This window comes from Nannospalax galili, unplaced genomic scaffold (genome assembly GCF_000622305.1).
Source record: "Nannospalax galili isolate Female #2095 unplaced genomic scaffold, S.galili_v1.0 scaffold236, whole genome shotgun sequence".
Lineage (NCBI taxonomy): Eukaryota > Metazoa > Chordata > Mammalia > Rodentia > Spalacidae > Nannospalax > Nannospalax galili.
In genome coordinates, this window is record NW_008338710.1 from 2952731 (window position 1) to 2975856 (window position 23126).

At 41.3% G+C, this 23126-nt stretch overlaps 1 protein-coding gene and 2 pseudogenes across 2 annotated transcripts in view; 2 read left to right on the top strand and 1 right to left on the bottom strand.

Annotated features, from left to right (window-relative positions):
• Positions 1-3884: 3884 nt before the first annotated feature.
• The window catches only part of Ugdh (UDP-glucose 6-dehydrogenase), a 31759-nt gene continuing 12517 nt past the window's right edge, over positions 3885-23126 (bottom strand). Inside the window, exons 3-12 of the mRNA XM_008833244.3 lie at positions 21504-21605; positions 17782-17982; positions 17472-17669; positions 16856-17003; positions 13717-13811; positions 10434-10564; positions 9271-9404; positions 8648-8739; positions 8217-8327; positions 3885-4294 (exon numbers count right to left, since the gene is read on the bottom strand). Of these exons, the coding sequence (XP_008831466.1) occupies positions 4187-4294; positions 8217-8327; positions 8648-8739; positions 9271-9404; positions 10434-10564; positions 13717-13811; positions 16856-17003; positions 17472-17669; positions 17782-17982; positions 21504-21605 (1320 nt within the window). The 3' untranslated portion in view covers positions 3885-4186. The remainder of the gene's footprint in view (positions 4295-8216; positions 8328-8647; positions 8740-9270; positions 9405-10433; positions 10565-13716; positions 13812-16855; positions 17004-17471; positions 17670-17781; positions 17983-21503; positions 21606-23126) is intronic.
• Positions 12302-12999, top strand: LOC103734343 (annotated as a pseudogene). The gene has a single exon (XR_001872445.2). The product of XR_001872445.2 is annotated as a 60S ribosomal protein L21 pseudogene (transcript).
• On the top strand, positions 13021-13109 carry LOC115070404 (annotated as a pseudogene).

Sequence of the window (23126 nt, forward strand, 5' to 3'; positions counted from 1 at the left end):
TTCTTCTAGTGATATTTTTATATTGATTTCAATAGTCTTATCTGGTCAAGTCCCGTATGCAATCTTCATTGCTTTGTGAGATTCCCACCTCTATGCAATGCATAGTACTTGCCCCAGAATGCTAGAGTGTGGCAGAATGTAGCACATTGAATGGACTTCATCAGGCAGCAAAAGAACTAGTCAGCTTCTGCACTCCCACATTCCAGTGGGGAGAGATGATTGAATATTATAGCTATAAACCACTTGTCCAGAAGAGTTATGAAAAGCAGGATATGGGCAGGACATGGTGGTGAAATACTTAGAATCCCAGCACTTAGAGGCTTGCCACAAGTTTGAGGCCAGACTCAGCTATATAGTGAGTAGTACCAGGCTAACCAGGGAAAGCAAGACCTTACCTTAAAAAAAACCCAGAAACAACAACAATGAAAGTGACAAGGTTTATGGGGCTGTAGAGATGGCTCACTGGTGCTCACAGCTGCCTGTCCTTCCAGCTCCAGGGGTTCTGCTGCCCTCTTCTGGCCTCTTTGGGTACACATACAGTGTACATATAGGAGGAAACACGGGCACTCAAAAGTAAACATAAAAATTTAAGTAAACGTAGCAAGTGTTCAAGGTTATATAGCTAAACAAGAGGGCACACTGAGTTGAAGGAAATTAGATTTGAAGGATGGATTTAAAAACCATTTTATTATATTCAGCATTTTGTTTTCTTCACCTCTGAACCTAGAAAGAAAAATTTGTTTAAAAGTACTTCTGTTGGAGCTGTAATAATTGTATTTTTAGAGCTCCCCAAAGAAACAACCATGTCAAATCCTAATGAGACATGGAAACACATGGGAAAGCAAAAAGATAAGAATTAAATGTATCTCAGTCTCTAAGCTCGAAGGAAAGCACCTTTGGAGCAGTGTGGTTTGGAAATGAGTTTGTTCAGTAAGCTGCTACTGTGGCATGTAGAGGAAGAATTTGGCTATTCATAAAGAAGTCTACCAAATTAAACTACAGTTAAGGGTAATCAGAATAAATGACAAAAATGTGTGGTTATAGCTAATTTAGCTTTATTTCTTCTTTTAGCCAAGTTTTATCATAGGGCTATGCAACTTGTACCTGATATAGAGTTCAAGATTACTTATACCTGGTCTCCAGATGGTGATGGTATTAGAAACAGCTAGCACGTATATAATTTAACAGTCAATAACGTATAAAGTTTACAAGTTAAGCATCTTTGCCGTTTTAACTCTTAACATGCTAAGAAGGTGGTGTTGATTCTGTTAAGCTATGTGGTGTTTAGTATGTCCCTGTTTATTAAGTTGTAGACTTATTTAACCTGGGGGATGTTAATATTCACATTTTAAATAAAAGGAAGGTGATAAAAGTTTTTTCTTATTAAATCAGTGATTTTTGAAAAGGATAAATAATACTTGCAACTTTCTGAAGCCTGTTCGCAGTAGAAAGTACTAAAACGTAGTGTTAAGAACTGTTAGAATCGGGTGGTGGGTGTGTAGGATGTCATTGTACTAGTCTCTCTTTTTCTGTGTTTGAATCTTTGAGATTTCAAAATAGGCATCCTGCTAGGAAAATGGTAAATTGTAGTGATTTATTCTCTTACTGTATATAGGTTGTGCATTATTAAAGCTCTAACATTGCTTAAAAGCATACAAGATATAAGCATGCAGAGATCATGTGCCAGTGTACATGACAGCCCTGGCATCAGAGTGGGAAGGCAGCAGTGATGCTTTCCTATGAGAAAAGATTAAGGGGCAGTTTGTTTGTTCCTTTTGTTTTGTTTAAACAACAGTCTCACTATGTAGGCCTGGCTAGCCTAGAACTTGCTATGGAGACCAGGCTGGCCTTGAATTTAGAGATCCTCCTGCCTCTGTCTTCCGAGAGCTGGGATTAAAGGTGTGAACCACCACACCCAGCTTAAACTTAAAAAAAAAGAATTTAGTATTTTTATTTTATGTGTATTGCCTGCATGTAAGTAAGTGCACCCAAGTCACGCAATGCCCTCGGAGGACAGAAGAGGCTGTGGGATCCCCTGGGACTGGAGTTACAGACAGTTGTTGCCTGCCAGGTGGGTGCTGAGATTCAAACCTGGGTCTTCTGCAAGAACAGTGTTCTTAACCACTGAGCCATCTCTCAAGCCCTAAATTTTTTTTTTTTTTTTTTGGTCTTTTTGAGACAGGGTCTCCCTGTAGCCCCAGCTGTCCTGGAATTCACTATGTAGATCAGGCCAGATCCACCTGCCTCTGCCTCCCAGGTGCTGGAATTAAAGGCATGCGCCACCATGCCTGGCCCTAAATTTTTTTTAAAGTGTAGTCTCTTAGCTCCCATGTGGCTGGCCAGATTTGGCTCCTGTGTGGTGGTTTGCCAGTGCCTACTTTAGTTGCTGAATTCCCTCCCATTCTTGTATCACTTGAAAATGATGTAATACCTTTTACTCTAAAAATGGAAGTCATTTTTTTCAGATCACAGTAACTTGTAATTTGAAGCATGACAAAAACTACACCCACAGCTGTTGATGCAGATGTTGAATTTATGCATTTATCCCTACAGATGTCTGTCTTCATCTTCGTTTGACTTTCTATTTTTGCCCAATCACAAAATTCCTACAGGGTGAGCCTGGTATCTGTTTAAGAAAGTGTACATTCTCAAGAGAGCACACAGCATAAAATGGACATCATGATCAACCCCAATCACTGCATATATAAGTCAGCCAGAGACAAAAATGCAGACAGAAAGGCACACAAGAATTTCTCAGTGAGAAAAGGCACCTGACCAAGCCTGACCACCCATGTCTTATACCCAGGACCCACATGGTAGAAGGACTGAAGTGACTCCTGAAAGTTATCCTTTGACCTCTGTACAGCGTATACACACACACACACACACACACACACATACAAAATAAGTTTTTAAAAAATTATTTTATGTGTACCAGTGTATTGCCTGCATGTATGTGAGTGCACCCACGTTGTGCAATGTCGCAGAGGTCAGAAGAGGGCTTCAGATTCCCCTGGAACTGGAGTTAAGGATGGTTTGTAGCTGCCATGTGGGTGCTGGGAATTGAACCTGGGTCCCCTGCAGGAACAGTCCGTGCTCTTAACCACTGAGCCATCTCTCCAGCCCCTAAAAATGATTTTTTTAAAAAGGGTATGCTGGGTTGGGTGTGCTGCACACCTTGAATCCCAGTACTAGGGAGACAGAAGCAGGTGGTTGTATCTCTGAGTTCCAAGCCCAGCAGCTTGGGCTATAGGAGACCCTTACTCAAAAACAACAAACAAAAAAACCCCACAAAACAAAAAGGTATGTTGGGTTGGCGAGATGGCTCGGCAGGTAAACATGCTTGCCACCAAGCTTCGTGACCTGATTTGATCCCCAGAACCCACATGATGGAAACAGAACTTATTCCCGTTAGTTGTCCTCTGAGAACTAATGGACAACACACATGCTGTGGTATGCACATGCACACCCAAATAAATAAATGTAAAGTATGCTGTACGCAACTTGTAAAATCTTTCCATTTACATTAAGATTTTATTGGTTTTCTTGCATAAAGGGAAAAAATAGAATTGGAACTAGAAATAAAAATGCAAAATAAAGATAACATTTTTTTACTCAGATTACAAAAGTAATAGCGAAGAAAGCTACAAGATAAAGAACAAAACAGACCGTTCTACAGAATTTTTTTCTCATGTTAAAAAGAATTAATGACATACATCATTAAAACAAAAGGAACAAAGAATTTAACCAGACCAGACATACCATCACAGTGATTTCATGGCTTTAAAATACACATTTAATGATATAAGTAAACCAATGTCCAGGGAAACAAAGTGCCTCCCTCCCTTTACACCTTTACAACATGATATTAAAGTGCTATCTGTGGACAATTTGTAATGTTAAAAAGTGAAGTTTCATTTTTTTTTCCCAAAAATCAACACCATTTAAACCAACATCTTGATTTTCCATCTATCCAACAAGTGAGCTGACAATAATATAAAAATATGTAAAAAATATTCTAGACACATAATCACTAGATATGCTAACACCCATAGAGCTAGTATAAATTTGATGATTAAAAAATATTTTTGTTTCCTTAAAAACACTTAGTTCATTTACTACTTAATGAGACAAGATACTGGCTCTCCCCAAGTACCAAAATAACCACAAATAAAAATGGCCATGTTTAGACTTTCGGTTTCTTGTTAGGTGGATCCTGAAGACTAAACTTTGGGATTTCATCAAGAGTATATGGAATTCTCTTGGAAGATACCTTTTTGCCAATTGTTTCAATCTGAAGAGAAAAAAAAAATTAAGAGAACCATTAATAATCACAGCACACATATATAAGAGCTCTAGGGATAAGGGGGCAACAAGATGATTTTTTTACAGCAGTAAAACATTTCTCAAGTTACCCGAATTTCCAAGAAATCTTTGGCTCCTTTATTTTCTGTTCTAGAATCAAGCTCCACCCCAATTTTATGGTTTTGTTTTGGCTTACAGAGACTGGGTCTTGCTATGTAGACCTGGTCTCAAACTCACAGAGCCTGTGACTTTGGCCTCCCAAGTGCTGGGATGACAGGTACCACCACACTTGGAATTACCAATCTTATCTTTAAAAGAGAAAGAAACACACCACTTCCTTAAGGGTCAGGGGCTTATCTCCCCTCTATTATAGATAAACACACTACTCCATTTAACTGAAATTCTTTAATTCTGATTTACTTTTCAAAGAACTTTTTATATTAATCTATTATTTAGTGACATATTTTCTCCTTAGTGATTCTATTCCTTGTTTTATTGTTGAGACAAGGTCTAATATAGCTCATCCTGGCCTGGAACTACCTATGTAGTTGATGCCCCTAAACTCCTGATGCTTCTGCCAGATGCCTCCCACAGGGATTATAGAAATGTGCCAAGACACACAGTCTAATTTAAAAAAAAAAAAAATCTTTACTAGGGGCTGGAGAGATGGTTTAGTGGTTAAGAGCACTGACTGCTCTTGCAGAGGACCCGGGTTTAGTTCCTAGCATACACAAGGTGGTTAACAACCATCTGTAACTCCAGTTCCAGGGAATTTGATCCCCTCTTCTGCCCTCCATGGGCATTGTACAACATGGGTACACTTACACACATGCATGCAATACACTCATACACATAAAATTAAAAAGATAATAAAATACTTTATTTTAAAAAAATCTTGGGGCTGAAGAGATGGCTCAGCAGTTAAGAACACTGTCTGTTCTTGCAGAAGACCTGAGTTCGAATCCCCGCACGCACATGGCAGCTAACAACTGTCCATAACTCCAGTTCCAGGGGATCCAACAACCTCTCTGTCCTCCATGGGCATTGCACAACATGGCTGCACTTACCTACATGCAGGCAATACATGCATACATATAAAATAAAATAAAAAAATCTTTACTAGGGAGAGTTAAATTTTCTAGGAGGTCAAAACTGTTTTAAATATGTATCTGTCTATATTTTCCCTAGATGAAAAATAAAACAGGAATCAGGGGTGTCTGGGTCTTAGAAATATTTTAATTTATTTTGATTTTTTTTGACAAGGTCTTACTGTGTTTCTTTGGTTGGCCTGGAACTCACTATGTAAGCCTGGCTGGCCTTGATCTCACAGAGATCCACCTGGCTCTGCTTTCTGAGTACTGAGACCAAAGATGTGCACCACCATACCCAGCAGAAATCATGTTTTAAAAATAATACTCCTGAGGTTGAAAAGATGGCTCAGTGGTTAAGAGCACTTGTCTGCTCTTCCATAGGACATGCATTCAGTTCCCAACACCCACACGGTGGCTAACAATCATCTGTAACTGCAGTTTCAGGAAATCTGCCAACCTCTTTTGGCCTCCAGGGACATTGCATTGCACACAGTGGTACTTACTTACATGCAGGCAATAGGGCTGGGTGTGGTGGCATATGCCTTTAATCCCAGCAGAGGCAGGTGGATCTCTTCAAGAGCAGAGGCTAGCCTGGTTTGCATAGCAAGTTCCAGGCCAGCTGGGGAGACCCTATCTCAAAAAGATGCAAAAAAAAAAAAAAAACCCCACACATGCAGGCAAATAACTCATATGTAGAAAAAAAAAAGAAAAAAAAAAAACAGTGACATGCATGGTGGTGCAGGAGATAGAAGGCAGCCCTCTGTGAGTTCAAGGCCAGCCTGATCTACAAAGTGAGTTCCAGGCCAGCTGGGGCTACAGGGAAACTCTCAAAAAGACCAAAACAAAGCAAAACCTAAACAGTTCTTGCCCAGGCATAGTGGCACACACCTTTAATCCTAGCACTAGGGAGGCAAAAGCAGATGGATCTCCATGAGTTTGAGGTCAGCCTGGTCTACATAGTGAGACCCTATCAAAAATAAATAAGTAAATAAATGTATTACTCCTGGGGTTGGAGAGATGGCTCAGCAATTAAGAGCACTGGCTGCTCTTGCAGAAGACCTGGGTACCATTCCCAGCACCCACACAGTGGCTAACCTTCTGTAATTCCAGTTCCAGGGGGGTCCCCTCTTCTGGCCTCCACAGGTACTATATGACATAGGTACACTTATATTCAGTCAGATACTCAGACACATTAAAAAAAAAAAATCAAAAATCAGCCGGGTGTGGTGGCACACCTTTAATCCCAGCACTTGGGAGGCAGAGGCAGGGGGGTCTTTGTGAGTTCAAGGCCAGCCTGGTCTACATAGTGAGTTCCAGGACAGCTGGGGCTATAGGGAGACCCTATCTCAAAAAAACCAAAAAAAAAAAAAAAAAAAAAATCAAACAACAAAACCCCTCCTGAGTTCAAGGCAGAACTGGGAAAAGCACTCATGCTGCTCACTAGGAAGGGGCAGGATGGAGTTATCTCCAAAGTCCTTGATGAGAGTTATAGATGACAAGTTACAGATACCAGCTGACTCTAGCTGCAATCTGCAATTCAGTTTCTCCCAAATGAGAAAAATGGGCACTGAATTCTAAGAAGGACCTTTAACAAATGAGTGAGAGGTTAAGGAAACCAGAGCCAGTATTTTTGAAGTGCAGATAAGGCTTTCCTGGTACCTCTCCAAGTCCACTGGCACTGGGGAGCTGCACGTAGCAGCTACCAACACGGCCCTTTTCTACTTCACTTGCACACCATGCTGATAGCCGTCTTCTGGCATCCTTCTGTAGCCCCACCCTAGCCTCCTACTCTACATAAACACTGCTCTGAGGAGGGAGCAAATAACTCTTTGGTAGGAATCCTAGTAGAATTGAAAGAGATGGAACAAATAAATGCACGATTCTGGACAGAGGTTCTGTCAGTTTTCCAAACTGACAAACCTGGCTGAGAAGAGGGCCTGTCTGCGCAAGGCCCCCATCTTCTCCCCTCAGATCTCTCATAGCACTGGCACAGTGCTGAGTGTGTGAAAGGTATAGGATGAATACCAGTTGATAGACCTGGGCACCTGGTGAGGTGGACAACAGCTATTCCCACACGGGAATGCTGATGCCATGGTGGAGCACTTTCTCATCACCACCATCAACCCCACCCCTCACCCAGATCTTCACTGGGTTAAGAGGCTCAGCTGGGAATGACAAAGCACATACCATATAACTATAGTGCATTTTCTTACTTGACTTTCATGATATGAGGTAAGACAGGGCACAATTCTGTCTCTATATGTCAGGCACCTGATGCCTCTGAACTAAGTAAAGGTCAACACTAAATGAGCTGTGCATTACAGAGAGGGAGTGGAGCAGCCACAAAACGCAGAGATTTCCCAGAGAACTGACCTCTTGCCCCAGAGTCACACTACTACTAAATGAGAAAACATGAAAATTCTAAAACCCACACAATGGGCTTAATAAAAAGGGCCACAGTAACTACATGAATGCAGAACACAGTGGCAAATGCCTGTAATCCCACATTTTGTAGGAGGATCAAGTCTGTCACCAGCTTGGGCTATACAACAAGACCCTCCTCCAAAATAAAAATCATGTGAAAAGATGTATAAAAAAAAGGTATGGGCCAGCAAGATGACTCGTAGGGTAAAGACACCTAGCACACAAACCTAGAGACCTGAGTCCGATCCTTGGAACCCACATAAAAGTAGAGAGAACTGACTCTACAAACTCATCCTCTCTGATCGCCCCTCCCCCCCACACACAAATAAATAAGATAAAAAAGAAAATGGTCAGCCCAAACTTAACAAAAAAACCAGTCCAGACTCCTGATATTACCTGGAAGCCAATGGTCTGCAGTTCACTGTGGAGCCCATCCAGGACACGTCGTCCATCAAAGATAAAGGCTGGCTTCAGCATTTTTTTATGAATTTGTTCATAATCTAGTTCCTGTGAAGACATAACAAACAATTAGAACACACATGTGAGGGGGCTGGAGAGATGGCTCAGTAGTTAAGAGCACTGGCTGCTCTTGAAGAGGACCTGGGTTTGGTTCACAACCATTGGTAATTCCACTTCCAGGGCATCCAACGCCCTCTTCTGACTTCGTGGGCATTGCATGACACGAGTGCACTTACACACATGCAGGCAATACATTCATATACATAAAATAAAAATAATAAAGTATTTTAAATAAAGAACACACATGTGAATTCACATTCAACCCTGGCTGATATGAGAATACCTCTGGAAATTTTCTTAATACACACCTTAAACATGTCCCATTCAGTGCAGATGACAACAGCATGGGCACCATCACATGCTTCATATGGATCCTTGGAAATGGTCACCAGTCTGGACACTATAAAAACAGAAACAATAACCAAAACAGAAATGAGAAACAAGTTATTTGAAGTTATGTATTTTAACACTAGAACTATAGGATGAAATGCCTGACAGAAGTAGAACAATCTAGTTGGGTGAATGGGAATGATGGGGAGCCAGGGGGGATGATAGGCTCCCCCAAACTTTCTTCAGATGTATTTCCTGTGACTCTTCAGGGCTTTATGTAGTACTACTGAGCTACCACCCTCAGCAAAAATTATTGGATTAAAACACAGCTGATGTCACATGGTGGTGAATACCTTTAATCCTGGCACTCAGGAGGCACAGGCAGGATCTGTGAGTTTGAAGCCAGCCTGGTCTACATAGCCAGTTCCAGGCCCACCAGGGCTACACAGTGAGACCCTGTCTCAAAGCAACAACAACAAAAACCAAGCCCCCCTTCCCCCCAAAAAAACAACAAAACAAAACCCCAGTCAACCAAAGGTTTCTAGAGAACAACAGTTTCTTGGGTTGTATACAAAATGGTTCATGAAACACAAAGCCCTACCTTGGTCATCCTCTGAAACACTCGGATGAGAAAGATCCACGACTATTTGTTCCCTGGGTACTTTTGGATCATATATATGGAGGTGTGCACCTTCATCCATCAAATATTTGCTAATATAGATACTGGAGGATTCTCTAAAAGAGAAACAAATCAACACTGCTTTAAATGGCTCACTCTAAAACCAGAAAATGTAAGATACAGGTAACATCCTATTTTGTAAACTGAGTGGAGAGGATGCAGGTGCCATTGACTCTCTATAATACACAGAGAATAGAATACTACAGAAAACCTGTGAATACTACAGAAAACACATACATATATGCATATACATATATACACATACACATGTCCTTCAACACATACATCCACCACTCAAAAGATCAGGATAAAGCGTTGCCATACATTCAAAGTTTTTGAAATATTATTTTTCATTTTGTTTGTTTTTTACATTTATGTGTGTGTGTGTGTGTGCATGTGTATGTGTGTGTACAAGTGTGCCACAGTGCCCATGTAGAGGACAGGATAATTTGCATGAGTTGGTTTTCTTCTTCTACTAGGTGAGTCCCAGGGATTGAACTCAGGTCATGTGGCAAGTGCCTTTACCCCACTGCTGGCCCTGAAATATTTTAAAGAGGGCCAGAGAGATGGCTTAGTAGGTAAAAGCAGATCCCACTGTGAAGAAGAGACTCAACTCCTCAAAGTTGTCCTCTGTCCTTCACATGTGTACCATAGTGCACCTATGAACACACACACACACACACACACACACACACACACACACACAGTAAAAAAAAAATTTTTTTTTTTTTGTATTTTTGATACGGGGTCTTCCTGTAGCCCCAGCTGGCCTGGAACTCACTGTGTAGACCAGGCTGGCCTTGAACTCACAGAGATCCACCTGCCTCTGCCTCCTGAGTGCTGAGATTAAAGGTGTGCACTCAGCTAGTAAATATTTTTTTTTAAATATTTTATGTTGTAGCTGGGTGTGGTGGCACACACCTGTAGTTCCAGCACTTGGGAGGCAGAAGCAGATGGATCTCTTTGAGTTCAAGGCCAGCCTAGTCTACATAGTGAGTTCCAGGCCAGTTGCGGCTATAGGGAAACCCTGTTTCAAAAAAACACAAAAAAAATTTTATGTTCTAAATGTTTTAGAAAACTGTTACCTGGTATCACCAGTGTCCTTTTTGAATGCAAACCCCAAGATAGCTATCTTCTTATCAGTCACTGTATTAAACAGACTGTCTATGATCCGGGAAGCAAACCTCCTCCTTTGGTAGTCATTCATGTCTATGACCTGAAATTACATGTATAATTATGCAGCATTAGTTTAAGACAGGGTAGCCTATGGTATACACATAGTTTCAGTGAATGCTATGAAATATAAAGCTTACATATTAACAGAAGACAAAGATTATAAAACACTCTGCTGTCCAAAGATTTAAAAATGAAAATTTAGGGGACTGGAGAGATAGCACTAGCTGCTTTTGCAGAGAACCCTGATTCAGTTCCCAGCATCCAAGTGGCAGTTAACAACTATCTGTAACTCCAGTTCTAGAGGACCCAACACCCTCTTCTGACTTCCACGAGCATTATATGCATGGGTGCACATACATACAGGCAGGCAAAACACTCATATACATAAAGAATAAAAATACAAATTTTTAAATCTAAAGTCCACCAATTCCCTTCCTTAGAGTCTTCCTAAAAACATTAATTTTCATTTGGCTTGATCTGTTGTGCATTAGGCTGGGGTAGATGCAAAGACAGGGACACTGCTTGGTTTGACCTCTGAGGGTATCTGAGATCCAGCCACAAGGCCAGCCTAAATAAGGCACATAAAAATAATAGTATTCGCCTCAGCTGACTTCTGTAACTCTTGTGGGAATGGGCGGTCCACAATCAAGTCTCAGAGCGCAGGTTAGTGCAGCATTCATCAAAATCACTGCGAGGAGAAAACGGTAAGGAACAGACCAGACAGAGGTAGAGCCGCTTCTGCACAAACTGAAATACCATAAATACTGGATGAAGTCTTCAACCAAATATCAGAGGAGTATCTGAGCACTCTACTCTTACATGTAAGCTGGTCACAAGGTGTGCTTTTTTTTTTTAATCTTTTTGAGACAGGGTCACTCTGTAGCCCTAGCTGTCCTGGAACTCACTATATAGACCAGGCTGGCCTTGAACTCACAGAGATCCACCTGCCTCTGCCTCCCGAGTGCTGGGATTAAAGGTGTGTACCACCACGCCTGGCCAAAAAAGAAGGGCTTTTTTAAAGGTGTTAAGCTTCTAGGGACTGTCTTATACCTTGGGAGCTTAGGAAATAAACCCAAAGTATGGGAAAAATCAGGATTTCATCTATGTTTTGCACACAATGAATAGTAAACTAAAGCCACTTGCTAAGTTGAGTGAAATGACACAGAAAGTATTAAGCATTTCTGTAGACTCTCCCCCATATCTGTTGCTGAAATCTGAAAGATTAGAAATTCAGGGAAAACATTTGGGAAAAGTGCATCCACTGCCCTGGTCAAATTACCTAGTTTCTGTGAGTACCAATTGGGGGATAGTTAAGTGATGAGCACTACACGAGTTCCTACATGCAAAGTGCCTCAAAAAGTATATGGACTCAGCAAGCATTTGATATGCTGGGAATAGTTCTCATTTTAGCTCTGTGAAACTGAAAGGGGAAAAAAAGCCTCCACAAAGGCAAGCCACTTGAAAGTTACAATGCACCATCTTCCTGTAGTTTGATGCTTTTCATGATAAAAAATTATGCCTGGTTTGGTGGCAGAGATAATCCTAGCACTTGGGAGCCTCAGGCAGGAAGAAAACAAGTTCAAGCCAGCTTGCACTTCGCAGAAAGTTCCAGACCAGCCTGGACTACAATGAAACCCTGTCTTACATGGTGACAGAGGCCTATCATCCTAGCACTCAGGAGGAAGGGGATCAGCAGCTCAAGGTCATCCTCAGCTACACAGCAAGACCAGACTGGGCAACATAAGACCCTGTCTCAAATGCATACCTGATTATAAAGGACAATATTAGCTCTTGATTTATTCTGGGAGTAAATTTAGTTATAAAATTAGAGTATCAGAAATGTCCATCATAGTTAAAAAATGATGTATCAGAAAGGTCCATCATAGTTAAAAGACTAAATAAAAACAGATACCGTGCTCGCTTCAGTAAAATTGAAACGAGCTTTCTGCTGGAGCAGCCATCTTCCAGTGATTCGCCAAAATGACAAACACAAAGGCAAAGAGGAGAGGCACCCACTACATGTTCTCTAGGCCTTTTAGAAAACATGGAGTTGTTCCTTTGGCCACATACATGCGAATCTACAAGAAGGGTGATATTTTAGACATTAAGGGAATGGGTACTGTTCAAAAAGGAATGCCCCATAAATGCTACCATGGCAAAACTGGGAGAGTCTACAACGTCACTCAGCATGCTGTTGGCACTGTTGTAAACAAGCAAGTTAAGGGCAAGATTCTTTCCAAGAGAATTAATGTGTGTATTGAGCATATTAAGCACTCTAAGAGCCGAGACAGCTTCCTGAAACGCGTGAAGGAAAATGACCAGAAAAAAAGGAAGCCAAAGAGAAAGGATCCTGGGTTCAACTAAAGCACCAGCCCGCCCCACCCAGAGAAGCACACTGTGAGAACTAACAGAAAGGAGCCTGAGCTGCTGGAGCCCATTCCCTATGAATTCATGGTTTAATGTACTGGAAGAAATAAAAGCCCTAGACATAAAAAAAATAAATAAAATTGAAACAATGCAGAGTAGATTAACATGGCCCTGTGCACAAGGATGACAGGCAAATTTATGAAGCATTCCATATTTATAAAAATAAAAAATAGCCGGGCGTGGTAGCACATGCCTGTAGTCCCAGCACTTGGGAGGCAGAGGCAGGTGGATCTCTGTGAGTTAAGGCCAGCCTGGTCTACATAGTGAGTTCCAGGACAGCTGGGGCTACAGGGAGACCCTGTCTCAAAAAGACCAAATAAATAAATAATAAATAAATAAATAAATAAATGAATAAATAAATAAAACATAAAAACAGATAAGCATTAAATAAACCTGACGAGGTCTTCAACCAGTAAACTGGTTGAGTTCCCACAACAAATTCTATCAAAAACATTTCACCAGGGCTGGAGAGATGGTTCAGCAGTTAAGAACACTGACTGTTCTTGCAGAAGACCCAGGTTCGATTCCCAGTACCCACATGGCAGCTAACAACTGTCCATAACTCTAGTTCCAAGGGATCTAACAGCCTTTTCTGTCCTCCGCAGGCACTGCATGACACGGGTGCACTTACCTACATGGCAGGTACTACACTCAAAGACATAAAATAATAAATAAAATAATAAAAAAAACAACAACAAACCATTTCACCAAGGGTGCCCTGTTTAATTAGAATTTAATCCGAAGCTAGTGAGTGTAGATTAATACCTGCTGCCAATAACGAGCTACTTCAGGGAGATTTAGAGCCTCACAGAGATAAACCAAATTCAGAACATCTTTTTGGAAGCAGCTTCCACCAAAACCTAAGAGAGAGAAAACAAAACAAAAACTCAGAAAATATTTCCAGATAAGATTCAAAACCAATGTGCTCATACTAAGAATCTTTTTTTTTTTGAGACTGGGTCTCACTATGTAGCCCTGGCTGGCCTGGAACTCACTATGTAGACCAGGCTGGCCTCGAACTCATAGGGATCCATCTGCCTGTGCCTCCCAAGTGCTGGGATTAATGGCACCACACCTGGCTTATACTAAGATTTTAAGTAATAAAATTCAGGGGCCACAGAGATGGTTCAGTGGATAAAGGCGCTTACTGCCAAGCATGATGTCCAGAGTTCCATCCCTGGGACTCACATGGTAGGAGAGAACTGACTCCCGAAAGCTGTCCTTTGACCTCCATAGGCACGCTGTGACACATGAGTATGTGTGCCCACAGACACATATGTGATAAATAAATTAAAATTTAATTAAATTTCAGATAGTATAAAATTAATTTTTGGTGGTCATGTAGGCAACATGCCTATAATCTTTGCTCTTGGGAGGCAGAGGCAGGAAGATAAGAAATTCAAGGTGAGCCTCAGTTATACAGTGAGTTTGAGGCCAGCCTGGACTACATGAAGCCCTGTATCAAAAAGAAAAGGGAAAAAAGTTAGTGGATTTATACACTATGACATTTACAGGTGGCTGCTCAACTCTTCAAGTAATTTCCCAATAATTCTATGACACAGGTTTCATTACTGTACCTCTGACCTTTCTCTGCCCTGCCTTTTTTTCCCTAATATTTTTTTTTGGTCTTTTTGAGACAGAGTCTCCCTGTAGCCCCAGCTCTCCTGGAACTCACTATGTAGACCAGGCTGGCCTTGAACTCACAGAGATCCGCCTGCCTCTGCCTCCCGAGTGCTGGGATTAAAGGCGTGCGCCACCACGCATGGCTTATTTTATTATTTTTATGTGTATGAGTGTATTGCCTGCATGTGTGTGAATGCACCCGTGTCATGCAATGCCACAGAGGTCAGACTCCCCTGTAACTGGAGTTAAGGACGGTTCGTAGCTGCCATGTGGGTGCTGGGAATCAAAGCACTCATCTGGTGTGCCCTACATCTTTACCATAGTTAGTAATTTTTATGGTGTATATTTCAGTTTTGAAGGTCATAAAATCTCTGTCACAAAGACAATAGGCTGTGGGTGTGGTATGACTGTTCCCCTAACATTTACAAGCTGTGGGGTGGATTTGGGTCAAAGTGTGCTCACCTTTGAACTACTTCTATTGGGTCACAAAGATTAAATGAAGCTCAGTGTGGTTGTGTACATCTGTGATCACTGCACTTGGAAAGTAGAGGAAGGAAGATCAGGAGTTTGAGGTCAGCCTGGCTACTTAGCAAGTTTAAAGTTGGAGCTACTTGAGACCTTGGAGAGAGAGAAACAGATATAGAACCTGGCACATAATATGCCTTCTGTAAATAGTAACTTTTTTTTTTTTTTTGTCTTTTTGAGACAGGGTCTCCCTGTAGCCCCAGCTGTCCTGGAACTCACTAACTCACTATGTAGACCAGGCTGGCCTTGAACGCAGAGATCCGCCTGCCTCTGCCTCCCAAGTGCTGGGATTACAGGCGTGCACCACCATGCCCAGCTAAATAGTAACTATTTTTTAAAATGAAATTATAGTTGGGGATATCGACAGATGGTTCAGCGGTTTAGAGCACTGACTGTTCTTGCAGAGGACCCAAGTTCAGTTCCCAGCACCCACATGGTAGCTAACAATCATCCATAATTCTAGTTCCAGAGGATCCAACCCCCTCTTCTGATCTCCACAGGCATTGCACAACACAGGTGCACCTACCTACATGCAAGCAATATACTCATACACATAAAATAAAAATAATAAAATATTTTTAAAAAATTATAGTTAGAGAAAACATCAAAAAGGCCAGGGAAACCAGTACTAAAAAGTGAAATACCACTGGACATGGTGGCGCACGCCTTTAATCCCAGAACAAAAGGCAGAGGCAAGCGGATCTCTGTGAGTAAGGCCAGCCTGGTCTATATAGTGAATTCTGGGCCAGCTATGGCTACAGGGAGACCCTATCTCAAAAACAAACAAAAAGACCAAAAAAAATACAGCCTCAGAAATACTTGTGTGTGTGTGTGTGTGTGTGTGTGTGTAGGGAGGTCCTGGGACTGAACTTCAAGTCTTAAGTATCCTAGGCAAGCACTCTTAACAGTAAGCCATAACTCCAACACTTTTAATGTTTATTTTGAGAGAGGAGCTCACTAAGCTGTGCTCTACAAAGTGTTTATAGTGACTTCATAAGTACACCCACCACAAATAAGAACTGACCATTTGGAGATGTAAGTTGATGTAAAGGTGAATTTATAGAATGGGTGATAGGTGAATATGCTATGGCCAGTCCTGGTGGTACAGGCCTGTTAATAATCTCAGCTACCTGGAGGACTGTGGCAGGAGCACAGAAGAATCACGGCCTGGCTAGACTACACAGCAAGCTCAAAAGCTGACTGATAACTTATATAGCAGACACTGGCCTCAAGCTCCTGATTGTCCTGCCTCTACTTCCTAAGTGCAAGATTTACAGACATGTACAACCATGCCAGTCATTTAATCTTTACAAACTAATAAATAGGAAGGTACTATGTGGATGTCAGAACATGTGTGGAAGTCAGAGGACAATTTGTGGGAGTTAGTTTTCTTCTTCCACTATGTGGGTTCAGGGGATTGAACTCCAGACCATAGGCTTGGCATAACCTTATCCCCTGACCCATCTTGCTGGCTCTAGAATCTTAGGCTGTTAAATTAAAAAACAAACAGCTGGACATGGTGACATGGCCTTTTATCCCAGCACTCAGAGGCAGAGGCAGAGGCAGGTGAATCTCTGTAAGATGGAGGGCAGCCAGGCCTCCAGGGAGACCCTGTCTCAAAAGACCAAAAGCAAAACAATCAAACATCAAAAACAAAAACAAACAACAAATGAAAAACCCAAATAACAACAGCAAAAAAACCCAAAAGAACTCCCATAAAGCAGGAAACCTTTATGTAGAGAAAAATTTTATTTACCAACACTGGCTTTTAGAAACTTATTTCCAATCCTCTGGTCCATTCCAATGGCTGTTGCTACCTCTTCCACATCAGCACCTGTTGCTTCACACAAAGCACTGATGGAGTTAATGCTACTGATTCTCTGGGCAAGGAAAGCATTTGCTGCCTTTAAATAAAAAAGAGGGGAGTGAGGATGATGACTTAAAAAAGCAATTTCATACATTGGTATTAGACTTTGTTGAGGTGATACAAATTACTGAGCAGGTATAAAAGATATTGAGCTCATTTTGAGGAGACAATGAGAGAGTTGATAAGAAAATATATGTTGAATTACAAAATAGATATTTTACTGGACATGATGCTGCTATAATCCCCACACTCAGGAGGTTGAAGCAGGACGATTCTGATTCAAGGTCAGCGTGGGCAACATAGAGAGACCCTGCCTAAAAACAACAACAGATTTTTTTTTTTTAAATGGTCTTTCAGAGACAGGGTCTCCCTGTAGCTCCAGCTGGCCTGGAACTCCCTATGTAGACTAGGCTGGCCTTGAACTCACAGAGTACTGGGATTAAAGGCATGTGCCACCACACCTGGCTAAAAACATTTAATGAAGAGTTAGAAACTGTGCACTAACCAGTTTGGAAAGCTCTGAAGACCAAGTGTTGGTGGTGAGGATCTTTTCTTTGGGAACCCAGTGCTCATACACAGCACAGAGTGCCCGCACAGCTTTCTGGCCCTCTGGGGTTTCATCTCCTCCGATCAGTACTCTATCTGGGTTCTTCAGGTCCTTGATGGCTGTTCCCTCTGCCAAGAACTCAGGGTTGGACAGCACCTAGAATTGCAACACAAAAGAAAGTTTTAGCTAGAATTAATTATAAGCAACTTTTAAGGCATAAATCTTTACACAGGAAGAATCAGATTCTAATGTTTCATTTTTTTTATACCTGTAAATTCAAGTTGGGTTTTGTGTTGGCATCAAATATGCGACGGATACTTTCTGCTGCCCGCACAGGGACTGTGCTTTTCTCAGTCACAATTTTGTACCCATTAGAGTTTTGCACAATGCGCCTAGCACAAGCTTCAATGTACTTCAGATCTGCTGCTCGGCCTTTCCCCATTCCATAGGTTTTTGTTGGTGTGTTCACCTAATGAAAGTATTTGGGATAAAAAATGGACATCCGTGAAAGCTACTCAGTGGTTTCAAGGTAGTCCCCAGACCCCCAAGTGGGAAGTTAACAACCGAAGGTAGTCATGATTTTAACCCCTATGAAAACAATGTATTTTTTGTTTGTTTGTTTGTTTTGGTCTTTTTGAGACAGGGTCTCCCTGTAGCTCCAGCTGTCTGGAACTCACTCTGTAGACCAGGCTGGCCTTGAACTCACAGAGTGCTGGGATTAAAGGTGTACGCCACCACGCCCGGCCACAAACAATGTATTTTATACACTAGAAGAATCACTAGAAGAAACAACTTGAAGCGTTTGGAAAACTCATTCCGTATTTTTGTGAAAGAGTTACTAAGAGTACCAGATTCCAAGGCAGACAGTACCAAACCAAGCCCTGGAGAAATGAATGAAAGAACAGGTTCTCATCCTATAGGAGTGCCCAGTTACCAAGGTCTTATACCATATTACTATGGACTTTAAAAATGAACTTTGACACTTGGGACGCAGAGGCCAGCCTGGTCTACATAGCGAGTTCCAGGCCAGCTGGGGCTACAGGAAGACCCTGTCTCAAAAAGACCAAAAATAAATCAATAAATAAATTTTTAAAATAAATAAAAATGAACTTTGAGCTGGGTTGAGTGGCATACTTCTTTGATCCCAGCACTCAGGAGGCAGAGGCAGGCAGATCTCTGTGAGTTCAAGGCCAACCTGGTCTATATAGTGAGTTCCAGGACAGTTGGGGCTATGTCTCAAAAAAAAAACCTACCACAACAAAAATGAACTTTGAACTCCTTCCCTTCCCCTTATTGTTATAGCAAGTTATCAACAGCCTTTTAAAAAAATGCTTGCAGCTAGTTGTGGTGGCACATGCCTGTAGTCCCAGCACTTGGGAGACAGAGGCAGGGGCAAACAGATCTCTGTGAGTTCAAGGCCAACCTGGTCTACATAGTGAGTTCCAGGTCAGCTCAGCTGAGGCTACAGGGAGACTCTGTTTCAAAAAAACCAAAAAAAAAAAAAAATGTATTTAATATTATTGTGTGTGATATGTGTGTCTGAGTCTGGGCATGTGCATGCCACAGTGAACCTGTAGAGGTCAGAAACCTCTTAGAAGTTGGTTCTTTTCTTCCACCACAGAAGAAAATGACTCAAATATTCTGTAAGCTATCAGTAGGTGGTAGCCATGCTATGGGATTTCATCTGGGGATGAAATTCAGGGTATCAGATTTCTGTGGTGTTTTTACCTACTGAGCCATCTATCTGGTAGGCCACCGATATCCTTCTCTTGATGAACTTATAACCTTATGGAAGATGAAATAAAGGGAATCAAGCAATCAAAACTTGAAGATAGAGTTGAGGTATGAAAAAGTCAGAGGAAAAAGGTTTTTTACAGGCATCGAAAAACTTGGGATACCTCTTAGCAGTGGAAAGCAGGGTGTGAGGGAGCAGAGAAGGGCAAAGCTACCTGAAGGAAGAAGGTAAAACTGGCCGCAGATGGGAAGTTAGACGGCCGCTCCCAGTAAAGGAGCTCTGTGTTTTTACCTACTGAGCCATCTATCTGGTAGACCACCGATATCCTTCTCTTGATGAACTTAGAACCTTATGGAAGATGTGCTTCAAATGATAATTCAAAGTGATTGCCACAAAATGATTCCAGAAGGGTTTACTCAAAAAAGGGTAGGCCAGCAAGGTGGCTCATCAAGTAAAAGTGCTTGCCACCAAACCTGCCAACCTGAGTTCAATCCCCAAGACCAACATGGTGGAGAGAGAGAGAAGTTTTTACAACTTCTCTGACCTCTACACACACGTACCATGGCATAGGTGTGCACACATACAAAAAAACAAATGTAGTATTTTTTTTTAATTAAGGGGAGAGAAGTAGCAAACAAAACATGATAATTATTAATGGCAGGAACTGGGCAAATGGGGACCATTGTATTTTCTGCATGGATTTGCTATTTTCTGTAATATACGGTATGTAACAAGGAAACAAGGAAGCAACAAAAGGACCCAGAAAATAAGGGAACTAGAATGCAGAGTAAGAGTTTTGAAATGCTATGCTAACTTTGTATGCTCTTAAATAAAGGAAGGGGACTGGAGAGATGGCTCAGCGGTAAAGAGCACTGGCTGCTCTTACAGAAGACCCAGGTTCGAAACCCAGTGGCATGGCAACTAATAACCATAACTACAGTTCCAGGGACTCCAACACCCTCTTCTGGTTTCTTCCAGCACTACACAATATGGGTACACATACATTCATGCAGGCATAACACTCAGACACACAAAATAAAAATAAAATTTAAAAAGCTTTAAAAAAAGGGCCCAGCTTGGTGGTGCACACCTTTAGTCCCAGTTCTCAGGAGGCAGAGGCAGGCAGATCTCTGTGAGTTCAAGGCCAACCTGGTCTACGTAGTGAGTTCCAGGCCAGCTGGGGCTACAGGGAGACCCTGTCTCAAAAAGACCAAAAAATAAAAAAAATAAAGGAAGGATCTGTGAGTCAAACCACATCAGCTTCTCTGAAGTAGTTAATAAGGCTGAATCCATAACACAGCTGTACCCCTGGCTTTATCACCATGGTCTTTTGGAGTGCATATATTCTTACAGCAGTCAGAAAATAGTCTCAACAATCAGAAAACAGCCTCTTAACAATTTAGTCATTACAATAAACCTAATTCAGCAGCAACATCTGTTTCTCTGGAGTCTGTGATGCTTCTTCCTTTATTTCATGTGACACTGTCAAAGCTCACACCACTGATTTCTCCTTTAATCCTAAGAGCATAGAGGTCCTGAGTCATAAAACACCATAGCATGGCTACCACCTACTGACAGCTTACAGAATATTTGAGTAGATGGTCACCAGGACAACAAGAAATAAATTGCTGTGGCTCAAATATTGCATAATTAGTGTTTAATCCCAAGTATCAGTTTTCTTTTTTACTTCATTATGAAATGAACTTATCTGTAGTATAACTGATAACATAACCAGCTGAAGCCAAATTCCAAACAAAATCATTTTCTTTGCCTCACTTCTTTTAACCAGTGGAAATAAGAAAAGATGACATACAGATGTTATCACCCCCTCTGCTTACACAGCACCTAGGTCTGATCTCAGATCATGTCTTCCTCTGAATTTACTTGATCAATGATTTGAAACAAAGCCGGGCGTGGTGGTGCATGCCTTTAATCCCAGCACTCAGGAGGCAGAGGCAGGCAAATCTCTGTTCAGAGTTCAAGGCCAGCCTGGTCTACATATTGAGTTCCAGGCCAGCTGGGCTACAGGGAGCCCCTGTCTCAAAAAGACAAAAATAAAACAAAAAACAATGACTTGAAACAATGTATGTAACCAGGTGATTATAAGGTTTTATAAGCTGCCGGACAAAATGAACATCAAAATGCAACAGGACTGTTCTTTACTAAGCAATGTTGTGGCTTGATAGCAAATTAAGCAATGAAAGTTTCACATAGACAAGAATATTAAAATTCACATAGCAAAGAAAACTACTTACAGAAATAAATACAAGATCAGCTTCTCTGATGGCATCATCAATATTGGTAGAAAAAAATAGATTTCTTCCTCGACAGGACTCTACCACTTCTTTTAGTCCTGGCTAGAAAGGAAAAAAAAACAAGGGGGGGGGTGTATGTACACATACAGTATTATCAGTCATATGAGATAAACAGTAAAAATTACATTTGTTAAGGGGATAGGTATGTTACAATTTAAAAGTCTAGATTTCCGAATAACATCTTTTTAAATCGCTGAGTATTGGGAGGGGGAGTAGGGGATGGTGGCATACCTCTGATCCCAACACTTGGAAGACTGAGACAAGGGAACTGTAAGTTTGAAGCAAGGCTGAGCTACATAGTGACTCACTGGAGAGACTGTGTCAACCAAAGGAGAAAAGGAAACAAGGAAAACCAAAGACCATACATGAAATATTGTAACTACACATGTCATCAGTAAATGAAGCAAAGTTGGACTTGCACCATGGAGGAGCAGCTCTAAAATGCTCTGTCATTATTTACCATTTTCCTTGGTGATGTTAACCATTAACTCTTAAGAATCAACTCAATTATCACATAATTCAAGGCCCTGTGATTTCAAGTAAACATGATTTTGCACTGTCATTATGAAGATTATTATTCCCAGAGATTCAGGCCAAAGGTGGTTGTGAAAGTCATTATTCACTTTATACAGAAATACATCAGTATGTATTTTCTTAAGTCCTCCTGTAAGAAAACACTGAAAATCTTTGCTACTTTTTTCCATATGATTTAACTGGAGATATATTTATGTTAAGACAACTGAAGGGGAGGCTGAAGAGATGGCTCAGTGGTTAAGAACACTGGTTGTTCTTTCAGAAGACTGGGGTTCGAATCCCAGCATCCACATGGCAGCTAACAACTGTCTGTAATTCCAGTCCTAGGGGATCCAACAGCCTCTTCTGACCTCCACAGGCATTGCATGACCACGGGTGCACTTACCTACATGCAGGCAAGAAAATAAAAATAAAATTAACTGGGCGTAGTGGCTCACACCTTTAATCCCAGCACCTGGGAGGCAGAGGCTGGTGGATCTCTGTGAGTTCAAGGCCAGCCTGGTCTATATAGTGAGTCCCAGGACAGCTGGGGCTACAGGGAGACTCTGTCTCAAAAAGACCAAAAAAATAAAAATAAGTTAAAAAAAAAAAAGGACAACTGAAGGGTACATGTCTTCTTATAACCTTTAAAATTTTATTAAAAAGTAAAAATTATATTTATTTTGGGTGGGTCTAAGTGTAATGCATGTGTGCCGCAGGATGTATGTGGAGATCAGAGACAACCTGCAGGAATCAGTCCTCCCTTTCCACTATGTGGGTCCAGGGAATTGAACTCAGGTCATCAGGCTTGGTGACAAGTGCTTTCCCTACCAACCTGAAAGAATCATTCTTTGGAGATGCCTAATGCAATGACAATGAATGAAACTACAAATAATCAAGATGGTTCACAACTGTTCAAATAGTGATGGTACATGGGGATGCATTTACTATTATCTCTGCATTCATTTATTTTTAATTTTAGAGACTATGGAGTCTTGCTACCATCACCTAAATCATTTTTTAAAATAAACTTTGTCTTTTTGAGACAAG